Source organism: Caloenas nicobarica, chromosome 2 (genome assembly GCF_036013445.1).
Source record: "Caloenas nicobarica isolate bCalNic1 chromosome 2, bCalNic1.hap1, whole genome shotgun sequence".
Taxonomy (NCBI): domain Eukaryota; kingdom Metazoa; phylum Chordata; class Aves; order Columbiformes; family Columbidae; genus Caloenas; species Caloenas nicobarica.
The window spans coordinates 101,271,782-101,299,177 of NC_088246.1; the positions used below are offsets into that span (position 1 = coordinate 101,271,782).

The following is a 27,396-nucleotide window of genomic DNA, read 5'->3' on the forward strand; positions in this document are numbered from 1 at the left end:
TCATAAGGAAGTAAAAGAAACTTCAGTCACTGTGAAGAAAGCAATGGGATAAATATTATCAGCTTATCAAAATACTACTGTAATACTATGACGCTAAAATAATATTCCTTCATAATATTCTCCTGACAGGTTACTAATTGCTAAATATTATAAATAAAAAAAAGATTCAGAAAGTCTTTGAGTCCAGGCTTTCCACTGCAACTGTTACAGTAAATCCTCTATTTAGATCAAAGTAAAAAGAATTATTTCTTCAAATGCTGTGTTTGTGTTTAGCAAACAAGTCCACTTGTTTAACTTGCTGCTGAATTCTTACTAAGCCACACAGGAAAGGTGGGGAGAGGAAGTCACTACTGCAGGAAAAAGAATTAAGAGGAAGATTTTCCCTTTTCTGTCTAATGCCTTACAAAGGCTGGGTATTTAACAGCTGGTAAACATCTCTTAAAAGCCACTGATAGGCTAGCCAATAAAAACTGGAAAAGTGGGTTTCGTTATTTTTATATTTGAGTATTAACATTATGTTATCCTTTCGCTAGTGTGACCCCAAAACAGTGCTATCACTGCTCTAGGTGGAATAAGAATTCCGTGGCTATAAGGAATCAAATGCTTATAATCACAAAGGTGTTAAAATTCCTAAGTCCCATGGTTAGTTTGGATTTTTTTTTAACTACTACTTCTTTCTTCATGCCCTTAAAGAAATAGGAAATTTCTCATTTATCTCACATTAATGTGATCAAAGATCCTAACAGCTTAGTGAATTCGGGCCCATATCTGAACCACCAGTTTACTGTAAAAAGGTCCAGCCAGAAATAATGAGGAATAGAAGAATTAAGCCTTCCATGCAAACCAGCGTGTGTCTGCGTGCTCACATTGACCAGGGCCACCCCTCACACACCAAGGGCTGCTCATTAGGCCGGCAGCCCAGCCCCCTGCCAGCGCTCTGCGCCGCTTGAAACCCTGCGCCGTGAAAAGCGCTGCGAAGGCTGGACCTTTGCAACGCTGTGGCACACATGCTACAAACATAAATAAGTCATTTTAGTTTTCTGTTACGTTCCTTTCAACCACTTTTTTTTTTTTCCCCTCCAGTTTTTTAATGGGAAAAAGTGGAAGAAAACCTCATAGCACTATGAGAGTCATCTTCCAAAATGAAGTTGTCACAACTTGAAAATGAAATGCAAATAAATTACAACAGGATGGTTAAGAAATCAGAAAACAGAAGTATGAATCAGTTTAATTCCACATGTATTTTGTCATGAGAAATCACATGTATCTTATCTGTATTAAAAAAAAAAAGTGGGGAAAACAAAATAAAAATCAACAAAGCTGAAAAACAACAGAAAAGGAGAGAAATAAACCTGGATCATTTCACTCTGTGCTATGAAGAAACTCTGAAAAATACTAAATATTATTTTTGAATATTCAAAAATAAGACAGGGGTCTCCATATTTCATTTACTAGATCAATCTATACAAGAACGTGAAAGGGAAATACATTGTCTTCGACGTTTCTGGATTTTTTTTTTTTAATATAGATATAGTCCTGCATTCTGCATACTAAAATCAACACTAACAGAGCATCTGCCTTCACACATTAAGTTCAAAAATTTAAAATAGATGTTTATTTGGACCTTCTGCAGGATACATAAGCCTTACACATTTCCAGCAACCTATTTGGGTGGTTATATCAGTCAACTTTTCTTCTAGAACTTTTCCTTCTATAGTATATGGGAGTAAATTAGTCTCAGAAAACAAATTCCTCATGTAAATTAAGTGCTGGCTAAGTCTCTTTAAATAACAAAAATGTCACATTAGAGTAAGTAACCCACAGAAAAACAGAACAAGATATTGAGATATTTACAATAAACACAAAAGAACAAACTTTCTTCTTGTTGTTTCGGACTGCGAAACACCACATTTTAACTGAGAAATGTACCATGCCTATCCAAACTTGGGCAGACTGAACAGAACAACAACGTGGCCCTCAAACCATAAACATATAGATGCTACTGCCAAAAGAAACATGGATGTGTTTCCACTCGGTTGTTTGACTGTGTATATGGAATGCAGTGGTGAGAAATACTCAAGGATTTGTATGTAGTCGAGGAAAAAAAAGCAAAGAGTGGTGCTCAGAAACAACCAGAGTAGTAAAAAAAAAAAAAAAAAAAAAAGAGAGAAAAAACAAAAGAGAGACGCTCCAGACATAATGTAGTCAAGCATAAACAGGAGCTCTCAGTACATCACGAGCTAAAAGAGGCCTGCAGATCCGATCGAGACTCTCCTCTTTGATGCTTCATGTAAGATGGGAAACAGTACATTCATTGTAAGTCCACAAGATTGCAAATGAATGTCTGATTCCGTCACCTACTCTTATTTCCACATAAAAACCTAAACGATATCATAGTTTGGCTGGATGGTAGGATTAAAAGGCAGCAACATGATGAAGATGTTTCAATATAACTGAATCAAGCCCAGAGAAAGCCAGCCAGTATGGAAAAATCACTTCCTAGAAATGTATCAACATAGAAAAAAACCTCAACGATAAAAAAAAACCTCAACGATAAAAGCATGTGGAGACAATCACCAGATTGTAAATAAAAACATTCTGTCTTTCCCATGAGTGTGACTCAAACTAGAAAGAAAGGCTTTTACAACATAAATAATTTAGGCGTGTGAGTCAGACCCAAATTGTACATACCATGTAATGGACAATAATCAGCATCCATAAAAAAGTCTTTAAAAATTTGTACACTATACACAGACATACGCTCCAATTAAAGTCTGAATTTAAAAAATATCTGTATGGTCTTACTAAGACCACCTCCAAAAAACCCCACCGAAACCCCAAAACTCACTCTCACCAGGAAAGAGAAGGTGACAGTTGTGGTATTAACATACATTGGCCAGTTCCCTCTTTCAATCGTACTTCTGGATTTGTCAACTTGAATGGTTCTCAAGGGCTTTAAAATTTCACTTACGTTACAATAATTAACATGTGGGTTGGAAAGACCCAAACTAGTATCCCTGTTAAGAAAATGCTGCAATATTACATTAATGAGCATAAATTATGCTACATAACTACATTAATGAGGCACTAAACAACCTTTTCAGTAAAGGAAGCTTATGAATAATACAACTGAAGACAAGTTAGATGGGACGTCTCAGCTTACTATGCATGGCATAATTCAACTATGAGAGACAGAACAGCATGAAAAAAGCCTTCCTAAGTTGCCGTGCTTGAGGACAAATTCAATAATAACATTTATGACCAGCAACCATTGAACTGCTGAGTTTTATACTTAGCTCTACCGTTTCCGATCTTGCTCTGGAAAAAATTTACCTATTCTAATAAAACATAAGAATTAGGCTGTCTGAGAAACCATTTTTTTTTGTTGTCTGGAATTTAAAAATATTTTTTAAATATTAAAAACTTTAAAAATCTTCTAAAATACAGTGTTCATGGCAAATTCTGACAAAACGTACTCACTCTTCAGCCACACTTTATGAGACAAAGGCTCATTCATAATGGCAAATATTAATAAGTTAATAACTTTCTTGAAGGCAAAGAGTGGTTTCACTGGTACTGTAGCAGCTACACAAATGCTCACACAGGTGATCTTACTCTAGATACCTTATATCTGCTTAGATTTCGCTATAAGGAGCTTTAAAAAGCGAAAGCTCAGTAAAATAGTAGGTGCCATTCTGCTTTCTACTGAAATACCTACATGACTACTGTGTGTTCTGATGCATACATATAGATCAAAGGGCCTCTCTTGGTACAGCAATTTAGTCTTTTAAAATCTATTTTAGTAGTCCAAAATTAAACACATTTATATCACATAACATAGGAAAACTCTGAATTAAGTTTGTGCAGACAACACTGCGTTTATGTGATTTTAAAAGCAACTCAAAACACTTTGCTACGTTATATATAATTCAGCAAAACATATTTACTTCGTATTTAGGGTACATGCTACTTACAGCAAAGTTGCTCTGTGCTGCATAATGCAGGGGTGTTGCACCTTGGCTATCAGATGGGATAGTTCCAAACTTATTTCTTTCTAATAAGAGATGGACAATCTGTGCATGGCCTGAGAAAAATAATAAAATAAAACCAGATATGTGTCAAATTCTGCAGTTAAACACTTTCCAATTAAAAAAACAAAAAGAGGGAGAATAAAATGAACAGACCTCAATAAAAAAATAGTATGTTTGTGTTGTAGCCATTATAGTCTAAAGTAAGACAGAATAGTGTCCCACTTCCACACTCTGTATCCTTATTTTTGAGGGGCATCTGTAAATCAGAATGACCTATGAATAGGAGCATGTGGAAAGATTTTCTATTTTTTTAAAAATACATCACTAGAGCACTTCCCTAAACAAAGAAACCAGCAGTAGCTGGTCAGATAACTGTGATATTAACAATGCAATGAGTCAGTTGAATATTTCTAGAAAAAGCTTCTGATAATTCAGCTGAGATGCTGCGTTTGAGTGAGAGGTCAATCAGAAGCAGTAAAGTGAGCACAGACTGATGTGGAGCATTTGTCCATCTACACTAAAAGGTAGCTAAACCAATGCTACAGTTTCATCCTACACCACATTGTTCTACAGAAATTAAATGTAAATTCTTTACTTAGGTTTTATTCAACCAAAATTTCAACTGAAGATGTATAAGGGAACCTGGAGGCCAGCCTACTGCCAGCTGCTCTATCTGCAATAAACAACAAACTGACACACACAACTCACTCCATCAAAAGAGATTAGGATATTTTTGATTAAAATCATGACATTTTTGGGGGGAGTGGGTAAACTTTATATCCACTTCAGAGGCAGGAAAACAAAGACAAAATATAATATATTGCAAATAAAGTCAACTGACCCTTTCATATGCTTTCTTTTGTAGGCATAGGCAGCTTACAGAATACCTTAATGACCTGGTATTTTAAGAGATACTATAAGGCATAAATCACACAAAACCACTCTGATTTTACTGGAGAAATCTCCCAGTATCTTGCATATGGGGAACACAATCAATTTTGCAGCTTGTTACTTTTGCAGAGTTGACCTGAATTAGTTTATAATAAATGAAAAAAGCAGGTAAACCTTCCAACTATCAGTAGACTTTTTTTTAATGAAAACACCGACAATTACAGAATGAAGCTGTGTAACAGTTGTGGTCTGCAGCTTTTCAAAACCTAAGAGATGAAGGAGCAGGCAAACCTTCTTTTGTGGAATGGTACTTTCAGACTTTATGTGTATAGACGTATCAGAAACAAGAGAAAACAGCTTGAGTCAAAAAGGATGAACAGTTACGTAAGGAATTTTTTTTTTAATAGGGGTTTTAGGGTGTACAGAAAGGCTCCTCTTTCAGCCATTAAGACAAGTTTGGACCCAGAACATCACAACACACTGTCCCTCCCTACCAGAAAAACACTAAAAAGTGGGATGTAACGTTGCTATACTCTTCCCATCTCAACACTATAAGAAGTGAATGGAGGTGCACTGGAAGAAGTTGGTTCCGAGTACAATCCCAGCAGGGAAAACATAGGAGTACTGGGCCTGAAAAAAAAGTTGCCTGAACTTTCAGGATATAGAACTAGAAAAAGGGTAACTGAACTCTGTAATCAGGACAGGTCTACCTAAATTATCTATGAGAGCAGGCTTGAGGGAGTTGAACAATATTGTGTGCAAGAGTAAATAAGTTGTTGCAAAGATGGATCTCACTTAGACATCAGTTCTTGAGGTCAAGAACTGTCATCTCTGTAGTACTTTTATTTAGAAAAGGTGTAACTTTGCTGAGACTTTTATTTATACAAAAGGTAACGGGAACAACAATGCCCTAAGATGCGGTCACATGTACTCTATCACCTTTAATAGAATATTTGTGGCTGTATCCATGCACTACTTAAAAACTACTATTAACCCATTTAGTAACATTTTAGACTCTGAGATTTATATATAGCACCCAATATCTAACTTAAAAACAGAACCCTAAAAATTAATCATGATTTACCAATCAGAAACTTCCCATGGGCATGTGCCACCTAGAGACCCCATCAAGTTCACAAAGGACTGGATATCTTGGCACATCTTCCTCCTTTATTCCACATTGGTTAGACAATCAATTTTTCCAAAAACCAAAACTGCTCTCTTAAATACAATTTCAAAACATGACAAATTTTGTGTCTTGGACAGAACCAAGTGATAATGGGAGACTGATCCTATGACGCTTGAAATGTTTTCACAATTTCTCTGTAAAAATTCGATATCCCTACTTGAATGCAAATCTGAGAAAACTTTTTTTTTTTTTAGAAAAAAATAAATGTAATCAAACTACATGTATATTGTCACTGGAGCTGCATTAAATCGCTCCAGTGAGCAATCTGATTCTTTTATCGGCATTCTTTGTCTGCAGTGTCCCAAAGGGTCATGGGGATGAAGCCTGTTAAAAGGGGAGAGAGAGCATTTGAAGATTCATTCTTTCTATCCAGTACATGGTGTTTATTTTTAGCTCCTTGCACATAGGAGAATGGAAAATAGAAGGTCAGTTTTCTAAATCATATGGGTTTTGTGCCTGTCATTTTATGAGTTGCATTTCCGTGTATTTAGAGTATTTATATTTAATCAGGTTTTTACCTGTTACGCAAAGATCAAGTTTCGTAACCTGTAAAACCAAACCATGCAGAATTCACGTATGTAGGGTTGCAATTTACAGAGCATCTGATTCTCACTGTAGCAATCTGAACAGAAAAAAAACTTTATCTGAATAAAATTTCTTGTCAGATCTGATTAGATTGTCACGTGTTTGATGAAGAGCCTGTACTAGGAGTAGGAGAAGCGCAGCTCTGCCATCTTCTTCTTGTTCACTTCTGCTGGCATTATTAGATTACCTGCAGTTTCTTTGTAGGAATATTTTAAGTCACTTGTCTATTTTGTAAGGGGTAGTTTAGTAAAAACTCTGTAAAATCATCCATAAATCCACATAACTGAGCACATGTAAACTGCGGTACATCACAATCAGCTGAAAGTGAACAAGGGAGTGATGATGCCGCTGTCAGTCCCTGCCTTGTTGAGCAGGCATTTCCCTCAGGCACCTCGCAAACCCTGTGATCGTCTTACATATGGACCAAGTGAGGGTGCTGGCACCAATCCATATATTAAATATTAGTAAAGTTGTCTTATTTTTTCAGATAAAAAATAAAAAGAGAGTTCCAATATTTTTGTCTTGCACCCCAACGGATTGTCTTACATACATTTCAGACACGACTTCTCTAGAGCACCAGTTGTTATTTTTTTACCTATGAACAAAGCTACATACGCAAGAACATCTCAACATGGTATAATTATTCCTAAATCATGACCCTATATAGCCTGCTGAAGTAATGTGTTTTACAGTGCTCTGGAGAATCTGAAGCTAAAAAAAAAAAAAAAAAAAAAAGAAAACAACACAACAAAAAACCCACAACGAAACAGTCTACACACAAACTTCTAATCCTGGTCTAGCAGAAACTATTATTGTTCTAAGAGAGTAGTTAGCATAATACCAGACTGGAATTACACAAAAATCAGAGACAAAGATTAAACACCACAGCCAATTAATTATTAAATGACTCAGCGCTGTCCACTTTACCAAGTAACGCTGCCCAGTGAAGGGGAGTTCGGAATAAGTTGTCATAAGATGTCACATTGCAGCCTTCATAGGAGGTCAGGACATCAACAACTGCTACATTCCCATCAGCAACAGCAAAATGAAGGGGAGTTCGTCCTTCGTAGTCTTGCCAGTTAAGCAGAGATTCTGTAGGTGCAGCTTCCTTAAAAAAAAACCAAAAAAACCCCCCCAAAAAACAAAAAACAAACTTTTAAAAAATATTTAAGTTGAAGAGAAAAACTATACACTCTTCATGTATTTTTGAGTCTTATAATAAGGAGATAAACTGTCATTGTTCAGTAGAATACAGCTCTACAAATATATACTTTTGTTACAGTATAGGCTATTTTCAAGCATTTCTTATGGATTTTTTTTTATACTTATTGTACAAGATCTAATTTTTGGTACATAGCCTCTAGTTTTACCAGTGTGTTGTGCAAGTGGTTCACATAATATAGGCACTAATAGATATAACTTGACTTTTCATTACATTTTCTTTAAAAATACGCTAAATTAATTTTCATACAAGCCCCCAGCTATATAGTTTCATATTATGATAATTTCCTCTCTGATCAGCTTTTTACTAGACAGATTTATCTTCATTATTTTCTTTCTCAGCCAAAACAGAATAGATACAAATGAACATCATCTTAGTGCTGCAGAGACCTCCAAATGGCAAATATCATAAAGGCCCATGAAATACAAACTATAAACTTCACTTCACTGAAAAAGAGGTGTCTCTAAATAAGATGGTAAACAATAAAACAATAGTAACTCAGGATATGGGACACCAAACATCTAGAGCAGAAGCTGAATGTTAAAACAAGAGCTTAAATAAACCATAGCGAGTAAGTCTGCTGTTCTATCTCCAACAACTCAGAACAATTCACTGGAATCATGGGAACCCTGTGCAAAATAAAAAAAAAGGAACATAGTCCAGACGTTTTTAACTTCCAGCACTAGAGTGGATTTTAACACACGATAACTGAGAAAAACAATCCTCCCAATAACAGAGAGCCACACCATATCTTACAATATACTTGTGAAAGAGAAGGGAGAAACTGTGGTCAGTGCAGCTCGTTAACAATTAAAGCAAGTTCCTGAGCCCTTTCTCACTAAACTAATTGCAATTTTTGCCATTGACTTCACTAGGTACATGAATAGACCATAAAATCACTTGTATTTGCGTTATTTGAAATGCAGTAGCTATTACAAAGAAAACAAACATCTAACATTGATAACAATAAATCAAGAAGCAGAAAGTCAGGAAACTATCTAGAGTTGATTTCTGTCTATTAATTGACCAAGCTTGTACATTCTATATGTTCTATTTAATAGACAAAAAACCCCCCCCCCAACATTTAGAGTTTTATTTAACCGAATTACGTAAGTGCAATCTGTCTAAATTAATGCTGCAGTAGTAACTTCACCTCCGCGATGTCCTGAATCTTCGCTTCTTATTGTCTTACTTTCTACCAGTGTCAACTTAAACCTACTAATATTTGATTAAGTTTTCTAAAGTTAAACATCTACATACTTTGCATACTGTATGTAAATGCTAATTAAGTTGTCTGTCTCTTATATTAAAAAACTTTGTCCGTTTTAGATATCAGTAGTTAGCCGTGTTTTACTAGAGAAAAAAATTAACATAGTTGAAACATATTGTACTTCATTACTGTATCTAACAGATAATCCATTAAAAACACAAGAAATTGTTGTGAGTCTCTTCACTAAAAACAGAATCAAATTTAACATCGTTGCAGGCACAAACCACAATAATCAAAGCATGAATAACACTTCTTTTAATAAGCATTCAAAAGCATTTATCTGAGCCGTTACAGTGAGAGGTGAAGTCTTATGTTCTTCTCTAGCTTTAATAATTCTCAAGAGAAAGCAAACTGCTCATACGCTCACTTTCTGTCTACTCAAAGAGCTCAGCAGGGGGAGTATAGAGCCCACTGCAAAAATTCAGATGTGATCTTCATAAGAATCACTTTTAAGAACGACTAAAAATGAATGATAGGCACAGAAATTATAACTGAAATTCTAACTCCATCAGAGGAAAACCTGTTTGAAAAGAATGGACAAACAAGAAAAGAAAAGCTTCTTCACTTTACCTATAATTTATTGATGTAATCTGGAAAGCTAATTTTCAAGCCTCTTAAAAAGCACAAACAACATACTAAATAAATGACTCCTAAAACTCATGGCTCAAAGTCACTGACGTTCCCTAGAACATACCCCCATAATCAACTGTGTTACTTTTGCAAAGTGGTAAAGAACATTTTAAGGACAAAGCCACCGTTTATATCCTGGTCTAAAAGTACTCAGGTGTTCTGTGATTTTTGGCCACTTCAACTAAAATTTTCTAGGCCTCTTCCTGCCTGCATTCAAGGCTATAATTTCTTTGGATTTTAAGTGGGTTTTGTGTAAAATTAGCTTTAATTAAACTGTGGTACTATATTAATATTTTAAGCACAATACACAGAAGAGAAGCTACGCATTTTTGTGCAGCAATTAGAACAATGGAACTGTAGGCAATAATGGAAAGTGTCGTATAAATAAATGTCATGTCTCTTACCATGAAGAATAGATAAAGAGGACAACTATAAAATAGACAGAGAGTATTAAGCAGTTGCTTCCATCATATTAATGGAACCTTATTCTGTTCTTTTCTCCTTAAATCTTCCCAACGTTTTTCATGTAACCAAGCACTTCTGAATCTGGAAAGGTGGAAAAGGAAGTTGACCATGAGAGACTCTCCAGATTAGAGTTTCTCTCTACTTCACACGTTTACTTTCTAAATATGTCATGAGTTCCATTTTTGCTGTATTTTGTGGATTTCAATATTAGATATAACCAATTTGTGCATAAATGTCACCCCTGCAAACCCAACCTACTTCAGCATTCAGTTGAGCTCTTTTATTTATTGTTTATTTTCACAATCCCAATGGGCTAAGTGCTATACAAACATCAAACAAAAAGATGACCCTTAATTTTAAGAATTTATAAACAGGAGACAACAAATGGACACATCCAGATGGCAGAGCACTGAAAAACGAGACTATTTTTCAATAAAACCAACAGCTTAACTTTTGTCAAGTTTTTATAAAGCAGCACTGGAGAATTCTGAGTAGGACACTAGAGAAAAATAATTTTCTGGGGAATTTTTTCAGAGTGCTAAAGATAACATGAGAGAAACAACAGCAGTGTTGTTTTTCATAACTTAGCCAGCAGGCAACAAAGGCTGCCAATGCAGATCGACCAGCTGTAGATATCAATATCTAACTGCTATCTGAGCAACAGCACACACCTTACAGCTTATGGCACTGTCATCAAAGCAAAGACAAACGGTTTGTGTTGGATGTGATTAATAAAATGAAGAGGCAAGAGAGGCACATAGTTGTAGACCTTTTGTACTGCTACCACTCCAAGACAATATTCTCATGACATCAGAAATACAATTACGTATGTTAAGACACAAGAAGACAGAGATTTTAACTGTATGGGTACCTACATCAGAAATATAATGCAGAAAGAATGTGAAAAACTATATAGTTAACCTGGATGTAAATACCTAGAGAGGAATGAGAATCAAAGGTGATGCTTGGGCAATAGATCTGGAACAGGGTAATATGGCAAAAAGTAGCTAAGAAAGGGGTGGAAGATTGTGAGCTCTGCTAGGTAGATATCTATCAAGACAAGTAAGAAAAACACTTCAGTCTGGAGAGTAGGCAAGATCTTACTAAAGGACTAAACTCAGAGGCACCGCAACCAAAAAAAAGTATTTATACTCAGCAACAGAGTCAGTCAACAGATTGATTACCTAAGTAATGTTTCTGTAACATCAACTTTGACAGCATATTCTGTAAGCTAAATTACATTTAAACTTGCTATTATCTCATTCCATCAACAAGCTTATATAGGTATAACTATCTGGAATGTAAACGATTTAGTTGATGCATGAAAAAGCCTAGACAGAATAAAGAATACTCCCTTCTGTCAGAGTAAAAAAAAAAGAACCAAAAAACCTGGAGGTGATCATGGTTCTGCATTACCTGAAGAGAATCTTTGAGAACACCTTTAGTAATGAGACAAGTATTTTTGACATTTTGTAACGCGCCTGGCTGGGAGGGAGTAAATTTTCCTTGCAGCAGCAGGTATGGTGCTGGGTTTCATATTTGTGATTAAAACTGTTGATAACACACCAATGCTTTGGCTGCTACTGAATAGTGTTTGCACAGCACCAAGGATTTCTCCTGTTCGTGCCCTGCTCTGTCCTGCTCCCCTGCTTCCTCCAGTGAGTGGGTTGGGAGCGGGCAAGAGATTGGGAGGGCACGCAGCTGGGAGAGCTGCCCCAAACTGGCCCAAGCGATATCCCATACCATGTAACATCACACTCAGCCAAAAAAGCTCAAGGAAAGGAGGAGGCAGGGGCGATGCTCATGGCTACACCTTTTGTTTTCCCAAGCAGCAATTAAGCCTGCAGAAGCTCTTTTTCCACTTTCCTGGGAGTAGCCAACATCTACCTGCTGATGGGAAGTAGTGAATAAATTCCCTTTTTTTTGCATACAGCTTCTGCTTTCCATACTGAACTGTCATCATCTTCATTCATGAGTCTTCTTGCTTCCTTCTATTTTCTCCCACTCTTGCAAGAGGGGAGTGAGTGAGCAGCTGTGCAGGTGTTGGGCTGTTGCCTGGGGCAACCACAAATTTTAAAACATTTACCTTGACTATCTAGTGTTTGAAAAAGTCTGTATTTGAATATAGGAATCCTTATCTACTTCTCAGCAAATTTGTTTCTCTAGTGTGGCAGAAAAGGAGATGGTACATATAAACTAAAATTTTGTGACAAAATTTTATTTATGACAAATTATTCCATGATTGAGGCCAAAGTACAAATCTCTTGAATAAAAAGTAGTAATACAGAAACAACATGACGATAATTTAACACGGGAAACTTCTCAGAAACTATTTTTATAGTAAAAAAAAGTGTCAGTAACTCTACGACTATCAATGTGATTTAAAGAAAAGCAAAGCTAATTTTCATATGCCACACAAAAGTTCTCAACTCGCAAGCTAATCAGGCAAACAGACACAGAAGTCATTGTAGTTAGCTTACAATCAATATGTGTCTAGTTCTAAAAGACATTCCAAAGACAAAGATATGGAGATTGCTGTAATATGACAGAAAAATTCAATTAGGACTTCTGTATCTTTCCATGTTAGTGAAGTTGAGAGATTTCCACAGAACAAAAAGGTAAAATCAAGCTGAGCACATGATTTCATTGCACTCATTATAACTGTCCATGCAAAAAATGAAACTGAAATACTGCAGAAAGAGAAAATAGGCCACTGAGGAAAAATTATTAAATCTGTACAGAAAAATGTTTGGAAAGTCTCTCAATAAACTGATCATGGTCTGACTGATAATTGATCAAATATTTCCCAGAATTCTGACTCAAAAGACCAAATTAAATTAGACTTTTCACTACAGTTAACTAGAAATAAACTTTCAAATAATGAAGAAAAGACACACAACAAAGAAATCAGTCAGTGAGATGCAACTGAGATGAGTAATATGACTGGTAATTTTAACTAGAACTTGCGACCCCTTCCTCCCTCCCTTCCTCCCCAAATGAACAGCTACACACATCAAACTAATTAAGAGACTATACATAGTCCATGAGCTAGAGCAAAGATATTCATCCATAGAACTCAGAAGAAACTCATTTTAAGATTTTCTTACAAAATTCTGGATATTATGAAAAGCAAATTATTTCATTTTCAAAGAGTCAGTGGATTAAAATGAAAAATTTCAACAGAAGAAAAAATATTTCTATCAGAGTAACGTAATAAGTACAAAAAGTGTTCTACATATAAAAGACTTTCTTACCAGAATACATTTCACTGTGTGAATTGCACTAGGGTCCTTGTTGTTAGCTGCCCAGTGAAGTGGGATTTTTCCTTCAATATCAGGGATTCCAATATTTGAATCATGTTTTATGAGAAGTTTCACATGCTCTGGGTTATTGTAGTAGGCACTCCAATGCAATGCAGTTTGCTGGAACACAATATTCACAAGTTTTACAAACACATTGAAAAATGAATATAGGATGCAAACTAAAGTTGGTTAGAGCCTGAAATATGATTTAAATAAATTTTCACGTAAAGAAAGAGATCACCTAGTCCAACTCCTCTGCTCAAAGCACGGTCAACAGGTTGATCAGGACACTGTCCAGTCAGATTTTGTGTTATCTCCACAGACAGAGATTCCACAACCTCTCTGGACAATCTGTTCTAGTGTTTTACCTCCCTTGCAGCAAAAGAGTATTTTCTCAGGTTCAAACAGAATTTATTATATTTCAACTTGTGCCCATTGCCTCTTGTCTGTTCACTGGAGAACACTCAAAAGAGTCTGGCTCCATCTTCTTTACTGCCTCCAGTCAGATATTTATACACATTGGTAAAATCACCCCTGAACTGTCTCTTCTTCAAGCTAAACATTTGCAGGTCTCAGACTCTCCTTGATGGCAGTTGCTCCAACCTGTTAACCACCTTTGTGGCTCTTTAATGGATGCACTCCACTGTCCATGCCCTTACTGTACTGGACAACCCAAAAGTAGACACAACGTTCCATTTGTGGTGCCACCAGTGCTGAGCACAGGGGAAGGACCATGGGTAAAACCAGCTTTAAACAATGGGTAAGTGAGCAATCTTTTGTTACAAAGAGGCCTGACAGAAAATGAAACACATGTACATTTGTGGGTGGGTGACAACACAAAATCACTGGAAAATAGGCTTCAAACAAAACTGAACCAGAGGCCCATCTGCCTAAGTAACAGTAGATAATCAGGCATCTTTGCCGCTGAGGTCTCAATCACATCTAAGCTACAGCATCTTAAACAGGACCCACACTGAGAAGCCCTTAAGCTTGGAGTATACATATTTCTGGTAGAAGATGAATTGCTTCATATGAGGATTTCTTGGACTATGGCAGGAGAATGCTGTCCATGCTACTTAGGCAGCCAACAGGGCAATGACATTGGATGCAGCAATTCCAGACCTGCAGGAAAATATCTGAGGTTGGTATTAAGCAATCATGTCCAAGTTAGAACAATCATTTGAAGCAGGCACCAGAGCTGCACTACAGAACAGCTCTTGTAATTATTTTGGTCCCTCTTATATTTGGAAATCTCTTGGAATAAATTGATGGAGAAGAACAAAACAAGATGATTCTCCACTAGAGGAAGATGGCACTGAATTCTGAGACTGAACTCGGATCCATCTTGAGCAAAGGTTTTGATTTTCTGTACCATCCTTGATCACTCAGAATTCTGAGGCTGAATAGTACTGAATCTAATGACCACTGACCCACGGCAGCCCAATAAAACATCAAAAGACAATCCAGGCTCCTACTGCCAATTCCTGACTGCCAGTGGCTTTTTATGGGTATTATTGACGTTCATAATTACAGAAGCAAACCAATGTCTGAGGCTTTTTTAGACAGTGAAATGTTGGTATATTAACAGGTATTTTATTTCTCAGACACATCTCTCCCAACTGCCGAGTAGCAGAGGGTTGTAAGATACAGAATGAATTTTATTCCCCATCTCACTTCTCTCCCCGCCCCTGCAAAATAATATGTGGCGCTTTGATTTGAAAATGAAGAGAAATAACTGCTGTGGGGCATTTGTGTGTAACCCTACAATACCCTGGATTAACATCCTTGAACAGTGAGATAGAATGTATGAGTTCAGTATTGTTTCCTTAACGTCTCTGTAAAGTAGGAAGACAAAAATAAGCTTATTTTTTGTTTGTTGCTTTAAGCTATTAGTTTTGTACCACGGTAACATAACACATTTTTGTCCACTTGGTAGTTCACTGAAAAAGAGCTCATTTAAAGACATAACTGGAGGGGCTGCAAGGAAAGGTCTGATAACTGCCACCACATACGACACCCTGCCTAGAACCATAAAGCATGTTCAAACCATTACAGTCTGTCAGGATTTGAAGTGAAAAAGCTTCTAGCAGGAGAAATTTGTAATAAGTTAAGAAATGTTTTTTCTTAAGTGGAGCTGACCAGTATCCCTAGAAACTGATGGCTGCAATGAAAGCAAAAACTTTTGATTACCAGGAGGCCAATGTAGTTCTGGTTTACTGTTTTCTCACATCTACAACCTTCTTTTCAGTCAGTTGCCTATATGGAAGTAGATGTAAAAGACAGTTGTTCTCTCACATGTTCAGGAATTATATTTGACAATCTTGATGTGCATAGTTACAGTAAGGGAAACAAATAAGCTATGTGCCCAAAAGGGCCAAACTTGTTGGACCACCTTTCATCGACCTGAATTCCATCTTTGCTACTGTGACTACTGATGACACAAACTGGAATAAAAGTGTTCTACATTTTGTGGGAAATCTGGCAGTGCTTTAATACTGCCTTGGAAATCTGCTAAACAGCAGACAAGGTTCCTAAAAGATTTTGGCTGGTTTCCATGTACCTTTGTTAATTAATTAACACGGTCAGGAAGTCAGCATGACGTCTCCAGAATGACTGCTGTACTGATAGCCAAGGTTTCCATGATACATGTTAGAATACCCTGGAAGGCAAACAGCTGATTTCTAGGGCACAGGCTGGTTCAACTCCATTGTCCAGAGAGGACAGAAGATTCATTTTTTGGAAACTGGGCTTGCAGCTGTCTTATCCTGCTTCCTAGATGATAAAATCAGACAAGGATTTCAGAGTGTAAGCAGTAACACCACTAGCAAGTCCGGTCCCCTTCTCTATGTCCTCTTGTGGCAGAATGAAACCCACTATATGAGATATGGAATGATGACTTCCACTAACACCAGCCTTGCCAAGCTGATATGTTGATTATTAGCTGATCCAAATACACTTGATCAGGGCACTTACATTTGAATCAGTGCTAGATTAGTGCCTGGTGGGGAGATTTTCTGCACCAGTTCCAAGATCACTTAAAAACTGTAGGAAGGAGACCTTCCTGGTTAATGCTTAAAAAGCCTCCATCATCAGCGACAGTTCCAGTTGTATCTGACACCACGCCCACCTTGCCAAAGGTAGTTACATAATTGGATTTTGGCCCTCTTTTTGCTACATATACTCACAGTGTCTCACTTTGTGTTACTATATCCTTGGAGGAAAAAATGGGCTTAAGGAACATTCATGTCTGGATTCTTTGAAAGAAGTTTCTTTCAGGCTTCAGTATACATAAACTGCTCAAGCACATGAAATCTAAACCAGATATTTCCAGATAAACTGGTCTGCAATAGTTACTAGAAATTTGTCTACTAAAGGCAATGTGATCAGCTGCAAAAAAGAACATGCATCAAGCATTCTGACAAGAGCGGCACCTGTTTTGTTCAAAACCTATGTAAAAACATCAGTTTTAAATCAAGCATTGCTAAGCACTCAAACTTATGAACCGCACTGATCTGAGCAACTAAAAAAATACAGTTATTATACGCTAAATAATTATTCCTTCTTTTACAATGGGTTAGTGTGCTATTACTGCAGACTGGCAGCCCTCTCTGTATGAAGAGTAATAGTAAATCAGTTAAGAACCACACGAGTTTCCTTCTAAGATCTGTCATCTCTTCTGGGTGGTCATTTTAATGACAGTCCTTTCTCACAAACATCGGTAGATTATTTCCTGAGGCTCTTCAAAGTCAGTGTGCTTCTGAAGTGGGCTCATTTTATGGATGTGGTAGAGCATGACTTGACTTCGCAAAGGGACATCAGACAACTCATGGCAATACATGCACTATATGATGTACCTGGAAAGTCACCTGGAGATTTCCTGGCCGTTCAAGCACCTGTTGTCGCTACACATGCAGAAAATTAGTCTGAAGGACTTTTTTCTAAGAAGGTAGTAATGTAAAGCTCTGAAGATGTTAAGATTACATTTTCTCTTGAGGAAGTCTGCAGTTTCACAAAACAAATGTCGAAGTGACTAACCGGTGCTCTGCTTCAAATGAAAGTCTCATGCTAGAATGTCAACTTCATTATCACATGCCTCTCACTAAGCCATGCATTCATGGAAGCAACAGTGCATGTGCCTTGATAGCAGACCTGCTGCTGACAATCAGTCCACTTAACAACAACAACAGCGACATTTTTTTTTAAAAAACAACTTGATACTTTTTATTGTCCGTTAGAAAATCTTCTTGATAAATGGCATCACATTCTATCCCAGGCCAAAAAGTTCTGTACAACTAGGACACTCTAAAAATTGACCATTTTTGCTTACAGAGATGCAGAAAAAAAGGACAGTTGACCAGAGAGATTTAGTCTATGGATATTTTTAACCTTGGACCACCCTTGTAGATGGAAGCGAATGACCGGAAATGAAGGAGTAAAGTCAAGCCAGGAATAAAAGGGGTGGTAGTCATTTTAAGGTGTTCTAATTTTCGTCTCTGTTTCTCACTACGCAAAACTATTTTGAATGGCAACAAATGAAACTCATTTTCTTTAAGTCAGCCTCTTGTGCCCATGACAGCAACTGGTGAGCAATCTTCCTGTCTTTATGCCAACCCATACGCTTTTTCAATTTATTTTCTCCACCTGTCTCATTTAGGAGGGGGAGTGAGAGAGTGGCTCGGTAAACATTTGGCTGCTGGCCAAAGTTAACCCACCACACATTTCTAAAAGGTCACACCTCTGGACACCACCATTTTAGTGGCCTCAATCGATCACCCAATGTTAGAAAGGATGTCTGCCAACACCAAACCTGCATTCAGCTCAGCACCAAGGGAATTTCCTTTATTTTTTGGTTTTTAATTGATATATAATATATATATAAGAAGATATATATATGATATAATGATATATAATACATATATAATACTTTGAAGGCCTTTTGCACAAAGTTTTCTAGTGACTCTTATCATTAAATGATTCTAAATGTAGGATTTTTTCAAGGAAGAAAAGCAAGATAAGCATATGCTATCCAGATTCTAACAAGGATCACAATTTTACAGAAAGACCTAGACCTTAAAACCAGTGCTTTTTGAATCCTCTATTATTCTATGTACTCTCAACAAGAATGTCAATGAATTCAGTGGAATGAACTTTCACCTTATTATCATCAGGAAAATATTAAAATTTCTAAAGGTGATGATTAGATTATCAGTGTTAGCCACTATTTTGAAGACTCAGAAAAAGTTTGTTATGACTGAAATAATTTTTCACACACAACTGTCTGACATAATACCAATTTCTAAAGCTGCTACAAGTGTTGTCTTAAAATAAGCAGTATTTTTACCTTGTTTCTGTCCTGCGTATCCACTTCTCCAGGTGCCATATGTTTTAGCAACAAAGCTAAACATTTTGGGCTTTTGTGACGTGTAGTTAAATGTAATGGTGTCATATCCTCTAAGTCCTTCTGCATCCAGTTCCCTCTACGAGCCAGTAAAAGTTTCATGAAGCGGTAATTTCCCTGAATACGGAAAAACATCAGAAATTGATTCCAATTTATAAAATAAATTGCTGATACTCTTTAGATATATTTGCTTGTTGTATTACAGTGCCTAAAAAAACCCCACCGAACAGCTCTAAGGTTTGGAAACAGCTAATAAATATTTTTTGTTAAAAAAATTCTCTTGATTTTTAAGTCTGTTTTGCTACTTGGTATTAATACAGATCTTTCATTAGCGGAGTGTGTAAGACAGGGCTCAGTAATACCGAAAATTCTGCAATGTTGTCAGAGTTTCCTGACAGCTCGACCTCAACAAACATCATGTAAAAACTGAAATAGGACCATTACATGCTAATTTCAGCAAGGTAGTCAGTTATCAGATTAGGAATAAAGCTAAACATGAAGAAAGACTACAATTATCAAAATGAAAGTAATGAAAATAACAGGGAACAATTCAGAGAGATAAAATGTATTCATCTGAATTAATAACAAACATACAGAAGAGTGATTGTTTCTTAAATTTTTAAATTGGGAACTATATATGAGTTTTGATCTGTTGTATGCATGATAAATGGATGGGATAGCTAGCTTTGCAACACATTTTAAATATTTAACACTCTGGACTTAATAGGTTTTCAAAAGAAATAACGTAGTAATGCTCCAGTGACTAATGACGGAGGGTGGATCCCAGGGAAAACAATCCAGTTTTATTTCTCAAATCACTGAAGCAGCCAGTCAAAAATTAAAGATATAATAATGAAATTGTGAAGAAACTGTAGTGATTTAAGGTATAGCCAGCCTTGACCTGCTGCTGCCCCTTGCTTGGAGATTATTCTCCATATAACTGAGTTGCTACATATGACACTTTGATGCTTCCACTTCAGTACAAAGTCTCTTGGGTTTTCCAAACCACCTTCAGCAGCTGAGTTTTAGTGGAGGACCAGTAAGAGCTGGAACAATAACTCATTAAAACAAGACATGAGGATCTACCTCATGTGATCATGTTTTAAACATCCCTATTGTTTCGCCAGTTTCATAATTAACCTTTCCTAAAGAGAAAGGAGTGTGCTGTCTCGCAATTTTACTCACTCTCATATTAGTTTTTGCCAATTTCACGTATTGACAGTACAAATGAAAGTATCAATTACCCATAAATATAATGAAAAGAGAAAGCTCAGAAGGGAAGAGAAATTATACTAATTCCCTCCACTCAGGGAAAAGCTGCAGCATTGGATGAAGCTTTATTAGGCAATGTACACAGAAAAGGTGGCACTCAAATCAATAGCAGTCATGTCTTTGGATTCTTCTGCTTACAGAACTACCTGCAAATTAACATATTTCAGTCTGTTACAATTCTTTTATAAATCCTGGATGTTAACTTAGTCCTTTTAGGGTGTCTTTGCAAAAACAACGAAAAAAAGATAGCCATGTAGACAAGTGCAAGCAGAGCTAATGAATGGGGACACTTCTGTGTATCATAAGACTCAGAAATGTGAATTACTTTGTCAGCAGAATAGTAGGGTGGAGATGGGCCAAATGATTCCACAGACCCCGACAATATCCCGTGCCAGGGCATAAAAATATCCTGGTTTCCTTTCCCATAGCAGACATAGACATCAGAAGGGCAGATTTTATATATGTTACTGTTCTGCTCTTTGTCTAATAAAAATGGAAGGGTTGAGCTTTATGTGGGCAGAAGGGATTTCACCAAGTATGCCTAAAATAAACGTGATCTTTTTTTCCTGCTACACTATTTTATTTTAAAACACAAACCAGGAAAAGCAAATAATGAATGAGCTCAGACAAAATAACCTCTTCCTACTTCTATGGTTTATGGCCATCGGTCCTTGCTCTTCAGTGAAAGCCTAAAAGTCCGCCAAAAACCTTACCGCAAAACTGCCTGAAAGTGCAAACTTCTCTTGGCAGAGACAGCGTGGCTACTGTACTCTTCAACAGCATTCACACCAAGTAGTGAGTGACCAGTTCTGTTTCTTCTGCTGGGTGCTAGGGGAAGCATAACCTTAGGGTTTTGTCCCTTTAATGCACAGACACGCATCAAGGCACACACAGAAGTGCAGAGGTAGAACGGCATAACGTCTGCATAGCTACTAATCCACACAGAACATACTCAAATGAATTAATAATACATTTGGGAATAAGTTAGGGATGAGAAAAATCCTCATTATTGTCATTATATCTTAACATGTAAATATAAGATGAATTTGCAAAACTCATTAAAAAAGAAAAAACCTAGCAAAAAAATCACAGTGTATACTGATATAGTTGGTAATTAGACTTGTGAGAATATTAGTCTTGGAAAAAATATGGCTGGTTTTCTCCATCACAGAGGACAATGCATTTGTTATGTTTTCAGTATTTCCTGCTCAATGTGCCTGCATACACTTGAAAGAAAAAAATTGATTTTCTCTTGTTGATGGAAATTTATTGGAAGATTTACAAGTATATTGTGCTTTCTGAATGAATTCAGCTGAAAAAAAGAGAATCAAAGTTAAAATAATACATAAAACTAAGAGAACATGCATTTTTAGAGTTTATTTCTCTATACTGTGTTTTATTTTTGCTGTTACACATTCTTCCACCAGTTACTACTATATTATTCTGTTGCATGCTTAGCCACCAACAAATCCCTCTCCTTAGGAAATGAACCTGTAATAAATCCCCTCACTTAGAAACACAAAAGATTCTGTTTCTTCCAAATGATTTAAGATTTTTTTTTAAATACCACCATAGAAAACACCTGTACTTACATTACTTATTTGTAATGATCTTATCCGTGCTCCTACTTCTGACTGCTGTTCTTTAGTAATACCATGAATGCTGCTGTGTTCCTTTCACTCGTTAGAAAATAATAACATCCCTATTAATGACAATGGAAAAATTTCCCACCTTCAGCTGATTACTGCTTAAGTTTGTAAATATGCAATGTATCAACATGTCTTGAAGGCAGATTTAATTTAGGTCTTACTAGGTGGAGGGGTAAAAAAGTATGCTTAATCTGAAAAGCAGCTACGAGGCAAATTCCTCCACTTTTATAAAATTCTTGTGTATAACAAGTCTTTGAACTGGCTAGTTTTTACTCAAAGAAAATGCACTTGATTTGCCTAAAGATTCCTGGGCATCATGAAGCACTTTGGGTCAGTCCCCGGTCTCTTAACATTGCTAGTGTCTCTTAAATGATTCTGTTACACTGTGAAAACTTTATGAGCAAACAGAATTAAATATTGGTATAGAAAACTCAGTTCCTGGTAGCCAAAATTTACTATTCTGATGCTGATTCTTAAAATTCCTTTATATTCTATTAAAATTCTTTTTAGCCAAGACTCAACTCTGTATGAAAACTATAGCACAGTTTCAGAGAACAGCTGACAATTAATTTCAGCATAATCAGAAGAAATACTGCTATTTCAAAAATTCAGCCACATATACTGACTGCAATGGAGTATAACACATTTTTTGGCAGACAGATCATTCAAGAAGCAATCATTGCTCTATCATCAAGTAGTGTCTTTGAAGAAATTTCTGGACCCCAAGCTTAACTGCTAGGCAGTCAGAAAAACTTTCCTTTCCTGAATGTTCCAATAGACAAAAGAGCAATGGAAGAAACATCTTAGTTGGAATCAATGAATTTATCAGAATTCAGATTAATCCCTGAAATTGGAAAAAATACTCCCAAAATTGCAAATTCATTCAGAAAAAATTCCTGTCTAGTCTTTTCAATATGGCTCTATTGCCAGGAACAGGTTCCAGTGGGAAAACTCTTTTCTACCTACTTTTCCAGGCCTACAAAATAATGTGTTTATTTCTTCATCCATCTAAAGCAGCTTTTTCAACCTATTTTCTCTTCCTGGTCTGTTGAGGAGGTGGAGTGAGGGAGCAGCTGGGTGGGCATCTGCAACCAGCCAAGGTCAACGCACTCCACGTCATCACCTTAGTGAAAGACTAAAGAAAAAATGAGCTCTGTACTGATTACAGTGTTGTTACGATGTTGATATGTGTTATGTCCTTCCTCACAAGGGGAGGAGGAGGGGCAGGCACCGATCTCTTCTCTCTGGTGACCAACAATAGAACCCGAGGGAATGTCAGGAAGATGTGCCAGGGGAGGTTCAGGTTGGACATTAGGAAAAGGTTGTTCCCCCAGAGGGTGGTGGAGCACTGGAACAGGCTCCCCAGGGAGGTGTCACGGCCCCAAGCCTGACAGTGTTCAAGAAGAGACCGGACAAGGCCCTCAGACACATGGTGTGACCTGTGGGGTTGTCACATGCAGGGACAGGACTCTGTGATCCTCGTGGGTCCCTTCCAACTCAGGACATTCTATGATTCTAATTGTAGATTGATACTGAAATGACTGATGGTTGTATCACCAATGCACTAAAAATATCAGCCTCACACTTCATATCATGCCACTCTATACAGCCTGGCATGCTCCTGCTCTAAGACACCCACTCACCCAGTGCCTCTGCCTCAAATATCTTCCTCACAACTCAGGTCATGGTACCTTCACCCAGCAGTGGAAAGATAAGGGAAAGAACATTTCTTTTTCCTTTCCTTGGATCAGTGGCAGTCCTCTTCTTCTCAAGCAAACTACTGGAGAACGGGAGATCTGGTACGTGACTGAACCTAATGTGGCGCAGGGGTTATTGTACCCTCAACCATGAGGTATCACACATGTGCCTCCAAGAGCCAGCCAGCTTAACCTGCCAGCAGAGAGGTCACACACAGGGCTCTGCAGCATTTGGTAGAAGCCTGGCAATGCCAGCAATAGCAGGTGGGATCACTGCTCAGCTATCACGAGATAAAAGAAGAACAACAACTGCAATTAATACTTACTGGGAACACCTTACTACCTTTCAGCTGGCTAAAATCTGATGCTTTTCTGATTCAGAACTGAAAAGAGAGTGAGTATGGTTCCTCTAAATTGTATAACATTTTCTTTCTATGAACTGAAAGTCATAGTCTAGAACAGCAATAGGGACATTTAAAGTAACATTATATAAAATACATAAATGTAAAAACCTGGATTACTGACCGTTGTTACTTAAAACACTGCCTGAAATGGAGGAATCGGTATAACCTTAATACCAAGTATGCATATATGGAAACCAAGTTTCATCATAGATGCCTCCTGGATAGTCATTACGTAGATAATGGTCCAAACACTTTTCCAAACTATAGATAACACCAAAAGACAGTGGACAAGTAACACTTATTAATAGGACAGGAACCAACCCTCTTAATCTGTTAATATTCTTTCTCTTTGTATTACTTCCACTGTATATGGCTAAAGACTCAGCAAGTTGATATCCCTCTCCTGTACTAGATGTGGTTCTAGAAGAAATGGGAAGAATAAAGGGAAGGGGGAAATAGAACTATTTCATCTAAATCCTAAATGAATGGCATATCAGTAGTCCAGATTGCCATTTATTATGCACCAACAATCAGGAAGATTTTGCAGAATCCCAAATAAAATTCTCCCGGGCACATAATGATTGATGAATGACACCACAGGATTTGGCATAGCAAACTGTTAGGCATTTCAGAGACACACAAGCTTGCTTTAAAGAGTTCACCTGGGTTCTAGAAACATTCTGCTGATGCGCAGAGCTCTCTGAAAATCTATTTCCCTTCTTATCTCTCTCTTTCTTGGTGAGTTAACTTGGTCTTTATAGAACCATGTGCTTCCATGCTCTGCCTAACCACTCCTCCTACTCTGTACTGTGGATTTACCTCTGAGGTTGTACTTTCCGTCTTTGGATTTTAAAAACTTACTACATAGGTACATACTACGTAGGTGGATAAATATAACACCATTTTATAAAAGGAGAAACTGAGCTGTACAATATATGGCTAAGAGTCAGAGGAATACATCAACCTCTTCAAGCATCAAAAGTACATCCATAGACAGGCGACCATCACCTTGTCATCAGTGGGTTAAAAGGGGCCAACACATATAGAAAAATTGCTTATTTCCCTATTCATTGCAGAGACCACATTTCCAAAAAGTATAGCAATTCTAATCCACCTGAAATATTTAACATGACTCGAAAGGCTGATTCGTAATCATTTGTAATGTACTGCACACGAGCTGACTACTGACTTTTACGGCACTATGCCTGGGTTTTGGAATACCTACAATAGGCTTGTGAAAACTGCAAGCGAGTGGTAAAATAGAAGTTCCCACAAAAGCAGAAATGTAAAGGTTGATCTGTTTAAAGGGGTGCGTTTGAAGAGAACAGAAGAGGAGTAACAGTGCAACAAAGTCCACCATCCACAACAGTGGGGATTTCAGAGATCTGATAATTACACATTCCACCATAGTTTAATAATTTATTAACTTATTAAATTTTGATTTTTGAAGCATATTCATTATTAAGTTGGACTTACGTAAGACATTTTAGCACAATTTTCTCAGTATTCTTTTGTGAAAAGAGAGACTATTTAACAATCAATAACTCCTCTTCAGAGGAATGTAATATATAATTCAGTTACCTTTACTCTTTCACAAAAAGAACACCACAAAATTATTACAGTTGAACTAACTGCAAAGATAAAACAGGTCTGCTTTTCTAATACTCCACCAATTGTAGTGTGGGCAGTGATTATACTTTTACTGTCTTTAAATGTTATTAATGTTTAAATTTTCCTTTTTAAACTCATAAATCATATTTAAGAAAGTATAGTTGGATACATAACAGCAGCTTGAGAGCAGGAAAACAAATTGTATCGTAGGTTATGACTTATATATTCACTCATGTACACTGTTCCTTTGGTTTATACCCAGTTTGGGGCAGAACAAGAACTGGAAAGGTCCATGAAAATTTAGCATACCAAGCCATTGATGTCCTTTCCCAGATAAGCGCATTCTGCCCGAATATACTAGTTTTCATTCTAAGGTAACAAAAAAAAAATTATATAGATTGCTATGATTTTTTAACAGTCAGATTAATATCAAACCTTTTAAATCCAGGACTTTTTAAAAGTTGGAGTTATGATTTAATCATTGCTCATTTCTGAAACACAAAATGGTCTGTACTTTTTCACAGAGACATGCGAGCTTCTAAAGTCAGTATAAATCTATACATTGACAAATAACAAATTGTATAGTGCACTCAGACACTCACTGGGGTAAAATATGAACAACATGAAAATCATTTAGATTTTAGCTCAAAGCCCAAGCAGCATATAGCACCCACTTTGCACCACATCAGCACACTCTGCCAACGGATTAGCATAGATCTTGAGAACAGCCCCTTGCTGTCAGATGCTTTCAAGCAGCAGCGAAAGTCAAAAAACTTGAACTCCTTAATTGCCAGTTCAGCCTTTAAAAGAGAAACATACCCATGAGCTTTCCCTTTAAAACAAAAACGGCAACTGAATTCAACCTGCTTATGTTCACAGAGTAGAAACGGCTGATTTTGACCTACTCAATCTCACAGGAGATAATCTTTCTGTATACACAAACATTCATCCCCACTCACTCTCTTTCCTGCGAGGAGGTGCTGAAGAGAGGATGCTTCACCCCATAGATCAACTTGGTCACAAATTACCAAAACCAGAGAATTTTTACAACTTTGGAAAGAAAAAGGGCTGTGCATGTGGTTTCTTTAGAGGTTCCTTCATCTATTAGTGTCTCTTTGAGAAGAAGCAGATTCTCAGAACATCAGAAACAACTTAGAATGACATAGAGCAGATGAAGAACTTTCTGTCACCGACACCTGCCAGTTTTAGTAGCTTTTCCGGGAACAAACTAAGCACTTACAAAAACAGAAGCTGTGGCTATCATACTTCTAATTTGATATATATAGGAACAGATACTGTACCAAAAGGAACTGAAATCTATACATCAAAAGGAGCATTTTGATATGCTTATATTATCAGCTGCCAGAAATCTGACAAGGATTCTTCAGAAGAGAAGTTATTAAAATATACAGCAGCAAGTAGATACGTTAAACTACAAATAAGAATTTGTTAATTTATAAATTAACAGCACTTGTGTTTTGAAAAATTATCTATGCAGGACATAGTGAAACACTGATTTTTAATACACTGAAACTGAACTGGTTACAATAGCTATAACCCTTGTAAGGGCTACCCTTTAAACGTATATGACTGCACCATTCTTACACTTCTTTAATATCAGTATTTTTTTTTTTTAAACAGTTCCTGAAAAAAAAATAAAATCAGTATAGCTACTTAGAACCTCAATTTCTAGTTAAAATGAGTAAAGTTGCCATCAAAATAGCAGGCTGTTTCTCTGGATACCACATGCAATATCGCCATACAAGTTCAACACACACAA

General features: G+C 36.9%; 1 protein-coding gene across 6 annotated transcripts in view; it reads right to left on the bottom strand.

Moving 5' to 3' along the window:
- INVS (inversin) overlaps positions 1 to 27,396 on the bottom strand; it is a 98,510-nt gene that overhangs the window by 38,425 nt on the left and 32,689 nt on the right. For 2 of the 6 annotated variants that reach the window (XM_065627687.1, XM_065627688.1), the window contains exons 4-7: positions 18,927 to 19,100; positions 13,538 to 13,705; positions 7,624 to 7,804; positions 3,975 to 4,084 (exon numbers count right to left, since the gene is read on the bottom strand). In XM_065627687.1, coding sequence (XP_065483759.1) covers positions 3,975 to 4,084; positions 7,624 to 7,804; positions 13,538 to 13,705; positions 18,927 to 19,100 — 633 coding nt within the window. Of the gene's footprint in view, positions 1 to 3,974; positions 4,085 to 7,623; positions 7,805 to 10,222; positions 10,337 to 13,537; positions 13,706 to 18,926; positions 19,101 to 27,396 lie in introns of those variants that run through there. The other 4 variants (XM_065627689.1, XM_065627691.1, XM_065627692.1 and 1 more) reach the window with 4 other exon arrangements.